The following is a 9,657-nucleotide window of genomic DNA, read 5'->3' on the forward strand; positions in this document are numbered from 1 at the left end:
CCTCTTGTCACATGGTTCCACTTTCAAATCATGTGACATTTTCAGGAACTTGAAAGTTAGGAGTTATACACTTGTTTTTTTGTTTGTTTGTTTGTTTGTTTTCCCCCTCTCTCTTAGCTTTTCTGTATCTGCTATTACAAAACACGAAAGCCGATCTTGTTTTATGAGTATTTTATACCGTAAATATGTAGCGAGTGTTTTAAAAGAAAGATAGAGGGGTGCCTAAAATGGGACAGGCCTCGCGAGACCCTGGGATTGAGATGCGGATGGATTGAGATTGGATCAGGTGGACTCAGAGTGCAGTCTGGCATCCCTTTAAGGGAATCTGGTGGCAGGGAGAGCCTGCTCATTTCCACAAAAATCATATGCTGCCATTTCAGTTTTGAGTTTTTCATTTTTGGATTTTATAGCACTTTTGGCTTGCATTAAGGCCTCATTTACACGTGATCACTTCATAAATTCGGGTGCAGGGCCAGATCAAAAGGTTCCCTTCACCTTTCGCGAGATACAAATTGAGTAAATGACGAGACAGATCAAATGACAAGGAAAAGAAGCCAGTTTTGACGAAGCAGAAATGAACCAAAGGACGCGCGTGTGCTAGATGACACTGTGAGGGTAACAACAAAAGATGGCATGTTGCACGTTGGACTAAAATAGTACATTTGTTTTGGTGACTTCATGCACAGCCTGGAAGAGAAAATATCCGCTAGCGTAAGCCAGAATGGATCATTTCGCTTGGAGTGCGCTGTTGTGCTCTTAGCCAATAGAGGCTGAGCAGGCAGGAAGGGGAGCAGGTGGGAGTGGTGGGTGGGGGGTTGGGGGGATATTTGGCGGGCAGTGAGTGGGAAGAAATAGCAGAAGCAAAGCTGGAGTTGTCTAATGAGTGCACACGCAAAGGTAATTTTTCCTCTTCATTGTTCTCGCATGCAACGTTTGACAGTTTTTGGTGAAAAGGTGTCCACAATTCCTTTTTCGAGGAGTGTGAACCTTTCCCACCAAAGACGGGCTCTCTCTCCACCTGTGTGACCAAAAAAGGGCTTCCCGTCCACTGCCATGAGAGCTCCACCTAGTCTTGGCAGAGCTGTCCCTTGGGGACCCGCATGATGTCCCCTGACCCTGTAGCGGAGCACCAACGACGCCTCTGAAGATCCCACTCGTAACACGCCGTGAGAATGATGCTCCTTCAGCCTCCTTGGCCCCGCCTCGCCATCTTTGCCGGACTGCTGCTGGTCACCCGTTGGGCACCCCCGGGGGTCCGCTGCCAGAATGACACGGAGCCGATCGTGCTGGAGGGCAAATGTCTGGTGGTGTGCGACTCCACCCCCTCCGCCGAGCCGTCGGGAAACTCGCTGGGAATGTCGGTGAGGTCGGGAACGGGCAGGGTGGCGTTCTCGGCCATCCGCAACACCAACCACGAGCCCTCAGAGATGAGCAACCACACCATGACCATCTACTTTGACCAGGTGGGTTGGCCTTTTTTTTTTTTTTTTTTTTTGGGAGAGCAGTGGAGGAAGGAACCGGTCTGTTTGTTGTTCCCAGATCTTGGTGAATGTCGGTAGCCATTTTGATCCCGCCAGGAGCTTCTTTGTGGCGCCGAGAAAGGGAGTCTACAGTTTCAACTTCCACGTGGTCAAAGTCTACAACAGGCAGACAATACAGGTGTGTTCTTCCTTCTTTGTTCCGTCTCCTCCACCCTCACTTACACCCGGTGTCTTCAAGGTGAGTCTGGTTCTCAACGGCTGGCCGGTGATCTCGGCCTTCGCGGGCGACCAGGATGTGACCAGGGAAGCTGCCACCAACGCTGGCCTGGTGATGATGGAAAGGGGGGACAAGGCGTACCTCAAACTGGAGCGGGGCAACCTGATGGGAGGGTGGAAGTATTCCACTTTCTCCGGATTTCTGGTCTTCCCCTTATAAGGCTGCGGGCAGGTGGAGGTTTGTGGAGAGACCTCGGCTTTATCGTAGCTACGAAACATTCTAATGGGGGCGGTCTGCTGGGGATGTCAAAGACTTGAAAGCTCGTCGGCTACATTTCTCTTGCACCAAAATAATCCTGAATATATGTTCCGTTTCCTCTGCACTTTGATGGCTAACCCTTGATTGTAACCTGAAGTCTGCTTGCTCGCACCATGAGGCTTGATCTTTCCCTGAAAGCATGAATCGATTTGTGTATTTCTATCTTTAGCTAGCTATCTCCAGTTTGTCATCCAGCTCAAGCGAACCCGTGAAAATTTCTGTTGAGGCGAGCATTCAGAATAGCTAGCTATTACTGTATTATCTATCTATCACTTTCAATATACTGTATCACACGTTGAATGTACCGTTTGTGCTCGCGCAAACGAGTGAACATCGAATTCCTCGGGCTGATAAACTTCACCTGGTCAAAAGCGCATTGCCTCCCTTCATTGCGACAGACAGATGGTTGCGTATTCCATTTTATGCATCCTGCCGCTATGGTAGCCTTTCATTCAAGTCTTTAATCAACCGAAACCGAAGTTAACTTCCCCGCATCGTTGTGCAAACACGGAAGCGTCCAAGCGTGCAGGTTTTTCTCGTCCACACAGCGACTCTTCACAGAGCATCCGGTGGCAGATGGAGGATCAGCGGCAAAGCGAAGGGCGGGTCCGGCGCCAGAAGCCTGCTGGGTTCACTCTGGACCGCCATAAGCTGTTAGTCTCGGCGGAGGCCCGTGTTAGCACGTGTCTATGCAAAGAAGCAATGTGACATTCCATTGCCAAAGGTAGACTAAGCATTAAATAACATCCATGGAGCCTGCACAGATGATTTTCTTTTCTTATTTTGAGGTTTTCCCTCAAATGAAAGTATTTTTTTTTCAGCGCTTGCGAATGAAGAGAGTAGGCATCAAAATGGAAAAAAAACCAAAAACTTGCCATTAAGTATCAAAATAAGACTGAAGTAGCGAATGATATTCTTAGACGTGACAGAGAGCCTCACTTGTTTTCTGGCCGATTTTTGGCGCTGACATGACTCTCGCCAAATGCGATGCGCAATGAAGGACCCGCTTTCGTAGACTCGACTCTCGCAGCACAGGACGGGGAGCGCCGCACGCTGCTCTGCTCTCCTTTCTGCAACAAAATTATTGAGTTGAACTCATCATTCACTCTCACCAGTTGTCCGGCGTTTGCTCTTTTTCAACCGAAACTTTCCGGCCTTTGCTCTGCTGCCGTGCCGCACCAAGCGAAAGCATAAGTCGCATAACGGCGAAGGGCTCCAGCCTGTTTAACTTTGGGCTTCTTCTTCCTCTGTGCTGCACAGAGTACAATGCATTATTATTAGGCTGTATGTACCTTAGCAACAAAAGTATTGAGACTGTTGTGTGTGTGTGTGTGTGTGTGTGTGTATCCTCAGTCATCCAGATCATGGTAACCTGCATTGAGGCGTGCAATGACTAAAAATATTGGAGAGACTGAGACTTGTGAAGCCGTTTTGCCACAAGGCCAGCGAACAAAAGCTCGGTACGCGTGAAGGTCGTTTCGCTGACCGCCCCCAGGCGACGGCAGCAACACCCTACTGTTGACCACCCCTGAGGGACACGACGGAGAGAGTGAACATTTCATCTTTGCGATTAAAGCTGAAATGTTTTCAACACACCTTTTAAAAAAAAAAAAAAAAAAAAAACAAGTCCAAATAGTGGCTTCGCAATGTACACATTCAGGCCTGTGAAGTGATCCGTTGAGGGTTTGTCTTCCAACACTTTTTTTGTTGACAAAATGCCATATTTGGAGTGGCGAGGCAAATTCAGCCCTGTTGCAGTCTGCTGTTTAAAAAGAGGGAGGACATTATCCGGATGTGACGTCAGCGGAATTCCCCGCAACGCCTGGTTGAGAAACTATTGAAGCTTCTCAAGAGATTTGTGTGCGTGTGTTGAGACACTCGAGTGTATGAGCGTAGATATTCGTCTTTTTTTTGTTTGTTTTTTTTACTTCGTTTTTTATTTTTTTTGCATTTCACAGCGGCGTCACGCGCAGTTTTTTTTATTTTTTTTTTAACTTTCATTTTCGTCGCTCTGGTGCTTCTTGTTGTTTAAGTGGACGCGTTTTGGTGGTTCGTCCTTGCGTCTTGGTGGACTTTGTGCTTTGTTGTGTTGTGTTTTTACGTGCGTGATGGCGGAAGCTACCGTTGTTGTTTTTATTTTTTGGGGGGGGACCACTCTGAACTGCAACTCTGGTAGGAAAACAAAACAGCTTTTACTGACATTCCCTTCTCACGTATTTTTTTAACGTATTTTTTTGGGGTGTTTTTTTTTTTTTTTTTGGGCGAGTCAAAGTCACGTGTGGCGTGACTGTAAACTCAACTTTTCTAAAAGTGATAATAGCTCATTTGCAACGTTATATCGGCAACTCGTAAAGGAGTATACACTTATACTACACCTGAGGCAAGAATTTGCAAAATATTTCTGGCGAAAAAAAACAAATCGTCTTTTTTTATTTTATTTTTTTTTTTTACTTTGAAGTGAAGAAAGTATTCAGTGAAAAACCCCAAGTACTCAGTAACTGGTGTTTTTTAATCAGCGCATTAAATTGACCAAAATATCAAATAGGAATGTCCAAATTCAGATATTGTCTGACAATATCGCTTAAACAAAAAACAGTCATAAATGTTATGGAATAACATCGAAAAAAAAATTCTTCCAACCGGAAGTGGTCTCAAATTAACACAAAAGGATCACCGGGCAAAGATTTCGATGATCTTTAACTTTGACGGGTGGGTGAAAAACAACGCGAGTTCTTTATCTTGATTGATTTTTCTCCCTTCTTCTTTTGAAATGCGCGCAAGCCTTTCTCCAGCAAAGAACCGCGCGCTCCAACGGGCCTTATTGGGTCGGAGGAACGGCAATTCGCATTGACGTGCCTGCGGTTTAGGGTGAGGGTCACCTAATTAGTGTCGTTCCCCAGCATGTTGACACCATTGTTGTAAAAGCGAGGGATGGACGGACAAGGCCGAGTGGCGGATGAGTTTGTGTGCCCCGAGGCGCTGCGAGGGCCTTTGAGCTCCCAGCAGGACACCGTGGAGAGGATATTCGGCGTGTCGTTCACCATCGGCGCCGGCAACACGCCGTACGGCGCCGGCGGGCAGATGTGGCTGCAACTGCGAGGGTCGGACCGCGACGTGAAAGCGGCAAAGGTTTGACCCGCGCCGCCTGTGCCCGAGGGGACGGTGGCGCAGATGAGCCAGCGTGTCTGTCTTTTAGATGTTCGTGCGAGGTCTTGTGACCCAGGAGGAGCACCAGGAGGTGTCTTATCCCGCCGTCCTCAACTGCGTCTTCTGCGGTGCCAGAGGCTTCTTCATGGACTGCATGATCAAGAGCACTTCAGCGCACATTGCGGTGAGTTCCGCTTAGCTTGTGATCAGGGGTCATGAACTCGTGAATCGCAATTGCGAATCGCTCTGTTTACTTGAACATCATTCATTTATTTGAGCTCTCGATTGCTCATATCATGACACTTGGATTCGATTAAGGCTCCTCCACTAACGATCATCTTTTTGACGATCCACATCAAACCAGGTGGTCTCTCCGGGCGTCCTGCTCATATCTGGTCTTGCCGAGCCTGTGGTGTGTGCCTATTCCCGCGTCGCAGACCTTTTGGAGCGATATAAGTGGGGGCAGGCTAGCTCCTCGGACACTGACGAACGAGGTTCGGGTGAGCTGTGTTATTCTCGCCGGGCCTTCAAAGCTCTGGTGGAGAAACGGGAGGACCGCCACATTCTGGACCTCCTCGTGTTGCCGAGATCTGTGAAGGAAGCGCTGCTGGACTTGGTGAAGGACGCAGAGCTTGTGTCTAACCTGACGCCAGGTCAAGCGGAAGAAGGATCGCATGAGAGTAGCCGCTCCGGGACGACTTTGGGTGGCCCAGGGGAAGACCAAAGTGAGGCTCCGCGGGAGGCGGCAGAAGAGAAGCGGCCGGAGCGGGTGGCGACGCCAGCTGAGGTGGGCGGACGTCACGCCGACGGTGCGGGCTGCGCGCAACCCAAGGGGGACGACGACTTTGTGCTGGGAGTGTTGAAGCAAGCTGCCGTGAGCTGCGGCTACACGGAGCACAAGGTGGCGCAGGCTTGCAGCATGTTGCTGGACGGATCCACCCACCTGCTGCTCATGGAGCTGCAGAAGGAGATAGAAGACTCAGTGAAGAAGGGTCAGAAACCTGCAGTGGCGAAGGAGAATGAGAGAAGAGTCCCTTTTGGGCCAGTCGGGAGGCAAGACACGAGGGATTCAGAAGAACCGAATCAAACAGAACCTGGTGCAAATCCAGATTTGGTGTGTACGAATGAAGCCCTACCGCCTCCACGTCCCGATCCTGTTAAAGGGCCACCGGGGCCAACGTACGCTCACATCCCGTGCCCGAAACCCAAGCGCTGCCCAAACGCAGCGCTCCAAGCTCAGCGCTCTCTCACCGGATCCGGGGAAAGCGGCGGTGCGCCCGGCGTTCCCTCGGTGGTGGTGACGGGCAAGCAGCGCTTCCTGGAGGGTCTGCAGACACCCTTTAAACTCCAGCTAACGGACCGACCGGGGAACCCCAAGCTGAGGACTGTCATCATAGACGGCAGCAACGTGGCCATGAGGTATAGGGGGGTGGGTTTGGGAAGAGACTTTCGGAATGAAATGATACGAGTGACATTTAACATTGAACATTCATTTTTAAAAATGGTTTTTGTTTATCTTATCCACCTGTGCAGTCACGGGCGGAGCCACTTCTTCTCGTGTCGAGGCATCGCTTTGGCCGTTCAGCACTTTTGGGAGCGAGGTCATCGGCAGATCAGCGCCCTGTTGCCCCAGTGGCGGCAGAAGAGCGACTCCCGCATCAGAGGTCTCCACGCCCGTCCCCTTCAATGATAGTTCGAGCGCTCCCGTGTATCGTCCGCGTGACCGGAACGCCCTTTTCCTTCAGGCCTGGCCTAAACGCGTCGTCGTCGTCGTCTTTGTTTTTCACAGCCACAGAGCAGCACTTTCTCGGCGAGCTGCAGAAGCTGGGCCTGCTCTCCTTCACGCCCTCCAGGGAGGTCCTGGGCACCAGGATCAGCTCGTACGACGACAGGTAGTCCCCACCAAGTCACGTTTGGGACTTTCTGGTCGCACATGTCATTCAAAAACAAATGAGTTGAATTGATGCCTTCCCATTACTTGGTTAAACTGCAACGTCACTGCTGTCCAATAATATCAGATCACTGTTGCAGACTCATGCTGCAACTGGCGCAAAAGACAGAAGGCGTGATCGTGACTAACGACAATCTGAGGGACCTTTTGGATGAGTCGGTCGAGTGGAGGGACATCATCAAAAAGAGGTGAAACACTCAGACAAAACCAACAGTTGATTTGAGTGCTGAGGTGCAATGGAACTACTGAAACAAAATGACGACACAAGACTCCCTAAACACTGTGTGTTTTCTACTTGCTATTATAACGATATAGTATATATATTTGCATTGAACCTTTTGATGGAAAAATGTAAATAAGTTATCATGTGTTGTGCTTTTCTGCTTGCTTCTACTTCGAGAAATTTTTTATCACTGCAAAGGTTTGCAGGTGCAAGGACAAATTTGAGCAGAGGAGTCTTTGTGTGTCTTGATAAGAAGCAGATATATAATTCTTCTACTGTCTCAACCACAACAAATAGTGTTATGTGCTGATCAACAAGCATGTATGCCCCCACCTTTTCATTGTTGAAACTCATATGTAACAAGGGAACTGCCCAAAAGAAATAAAAAGAGAGGGTACGGACAGAGTGGGCTTAGAAAAAGGTTTGGAGACTGTAACTCAGGACACTCTTGGCTGTTTTCTCCTTGCAAGTCTGAAAACTGAACTACCTCTGTGTCTGTGTGTGTTTTAGGTGTCTTGAACCTGACACCTTTAAGAGCTGTTTTTTTTTTTTTTCTTAATATTCAATATATTTTTATTTGACTTAGGTGCAATACATTTTTTTTTAATCTATTTATTTTGCTTTGTTATACCCTGCTGGCTGCCGCCAGTTCAGCATTGCAATTAAGAATCTATTGCCTTACCTGGATAAATCATGTTACAGTGGCTTACAACACTTATAAACATGCTTTTATAAATAAAACCTTGTTTTTTTTTGGGGGGGGGGGGGGCTACTTTATCTTTACGCCCATTCACTGCCATTGACGGCTTTTGAAGTCAAATATCCATGTTAGTTGGGAGGGATGGCAGTGAATGAGTTTTAATGTTGGTCATGATGGTAGTACTTGGAGAGTTACATATTTTTTCATGTGGTATAAAAAGTTTAAGAATCAATAGTGTCGATGGAAAAATAGACACGGAAAATAGCCTCCTAAGACAGTTGTGTTCCTTGCAGACTGCTTCAGTACACATTTGTTGGCGATCATTTCATGGTTCCGGATGACCCGCTTGGAAGAGGGGGACCTCATTTGGACCACTTCCTCAGTTTGGAGCACAGGTGGGACGCACGTGACATCATTGTGAAATAAATCAGTTATTCCTCATCATAACTTTGCGAACAGGACACCCGACCCGGGGAACCACTCGTTTGCCGGTGTAGCCACGAACTCCTCTCCCGTTAATCCTCCGAGCTCACAAATACAAGTCCACAACTTCCCTGGCACTCTGAATGGAGCAGATGAAGGGAGCCAGAGCCACGGGCAAGAGATGGGACGGGTAGCGGGACACCAGCACGCAAAGTCAGGCTACCGAGGTCCTGCCGACCGGACGATGGAGGCCACGGCGAGCCTGAGAGAGCGTCTTTGTCAGGTGTTTCCCGGCCAGGACAACACGGTGATGCTGGTTCTGCAGAGCAACCCGACAGAGAACGACCTCAATGTGCTTTCGGCCCTTCTTCTGGAGTAGGAGATGAAACTGCAAATCTGCTGTGCACCAGCGTGTCCACTAGAGGCCGCACTCAAAGCATTTTACATTTATCAACTGAATGACTTGGCAGCCGCCGTTTGCATCTATTTTGAGCAATATCCTCACCAAAACTCCGAAGCAGTTTTTAATTCCGAGAAATCAATCATTTAAAATCAGCATCAACCCACAAGGTGTTTATGTTTCACTGCACTGAGGCGGATGAAGCGACCTTTGTGTTTTGACCCTGTCGACCGGTTACGAGCATCCTCAGGTCTACGTGCGGGCCCGCTGAGCACGAAGCATCTTGCAACGGTGTGTGTGTGTGTGTGTGTGTGTTTGTAAAATGGCTTGTTTGACCACGCAGGCGGATGCAGAGAAACAATAAATCAGACAGAGGCACATTTTCTTCATTCATATGTTCGAAAGCATTTTCAACCCCAAAACAAACTTTGATTTACTTATGTTTCTCATTTCTCCACAATAAATATAAATAAAGCAGTCGCGTTTGTTTTATTTATTTATTTTTTACGTGAAATTCTGAATGTATATGCATGTTCTGTTTGCACTTCATATGAAATATTTTAGTTTCTTATCTTTATCACAGGGGGAATATGGACCCGTGCAAACCGAGAATAGCGAAAATTTGCAAATTAATTGACGCTCATTATAATTGCATTGACAACATTTTTGGAATTTTTTAATTTATTTTTTTTTAATAAATTTCCCACGGGTCCTCTTGCCTGTTTATATTAATTAGAATTTACCAATTAGCCTTTCCTTGAAGTTGAAGCATTTAGAATTAAAATCACGAGTAGCCC

The 9,657-nt window shown here is 47.8% G+C and overlaps 2 protein-coding genes across 3 annotated transcripts; both read left to right on the forward strand.

Moving 5' to 3' along the window:
- The first annotated feature begins 62 nt into the window (after positions 1-62).
- Positions 63-2,390, forward strand: si:dkeyp-74b6.2 (cerebellin-1). Of its 2 annotated transcripts, none has more exons than XM_061763192.1 (4): positions 63-897; positions 978-1,463; positions 1,540-1,659; positions 1,720-2,390. In XM_061763192.1, the coding sequence occupies exons 2-4, from the start codon at positions 1,173-1,175 to the stop codon at positions 1,915-1,917; spliced, it is 609 nt and encodes a 202-aa protein (XP_061619176.1). In that variant the 5' UTR covers positions 63-897; positions 978-1,172; the 3' UTR covers positions 1,918-2,390. The 2 variants fall into 2 exon arrangements, with proteins under 2 accessions (XP_061619176.1, XP_061619177.1); XM_061763193.1 differs by having other exon boundaries at positions 806-897; positions 1,036-1,463.
- A 1,271-nt stretch (positions 2,391-3,661) lies between these two features.
- khnyn (KH and NYN domain containing) lies at positions 3,662-9,337 on the forward strand. The gene is made up of 9 exons (XM_061763180.1): positions 3,662-4,188; positions 4,917-5,145; positions 5,213-5,347; positions 5,528-6,582; positions 6,697-6,827; positions 6,953-7,055; positions 7,195-7,302; positions 8,331-8,432; positions 8,497-9,337. Exons 2-9 carry the CDS (start codon positions 4,948-4,950, stop codon positions 8,837-8,839), a joined length of 2,175 nt encoding a protein of 724 aa, XP_061619164.1. The 5' UTR covers positions 3,662-4,188; positions 4,917-4,947; the 3' UTR covers positions 8,840-9,337.
- Positions 9,338-9,657: the final 320 nt, after the last annotated feature.

This window comes from Phyllopteryx taeniolatus, chromosome 23 (assembly GCF_024500385.1).
Source record: "Phyllopteryx taeniolatus isolate TA_2022b chromosome 23, UOR_Ptae_1.2, whole genome shotgun sequence".
Taxonomy (NCBI): domain Eukaryota; kingdom Metazoa; phylum Chordata; class Actinopteri; order Syngnathiformes; family Syngnathidae; genus Phyllopteryx; species Phyllopteryx taeniolatus.

Coding starts and splice junctions, on each gene's coding strand:
- khnyn (XM_061763180.1), top strand. CDS start 4,948: ATGGACGGACAAGGCCGAGTGGCGGATGAGTTTGTGTGCCCCGAGGCG. Junction 5,348..5,527: donor GCACTTCAGCGCACATTGCG/GTGAGTTCCGCT, acceptor ACATCAAACCAG/GTGGTCTCTCCGGGCGTCCT. Junction 7,056..7,194: donor ATCAGCTCGTACGACGACAG/GTAGTCCCCACC, acceptor TCACTGTTGCAG/ACTCATGCTGCAACTGGCGC.
- si:dkeyp-74b6.2 (XM_061763192.1), top strand. CDS start 1,173: ATGATGCTCCTTCAGCCTCCTTGGCCCCGCCTCGCCATCTTTGCCGGA. Junction 1,464..1,539: donor TGACCATCTACTTTGACCAG/GTGGGTTGGCCT, acceptor TGTTGTTCCCAG/ATCTTGGTGAATGTCGGTAG. Junction 1,660..1,719: donor ACAACAGGCAGACAATACAG/GTGTGTTCTTCC, acceptor GGTGTCTTCAAG/GTGAGTCTGGTTCTCAACGG.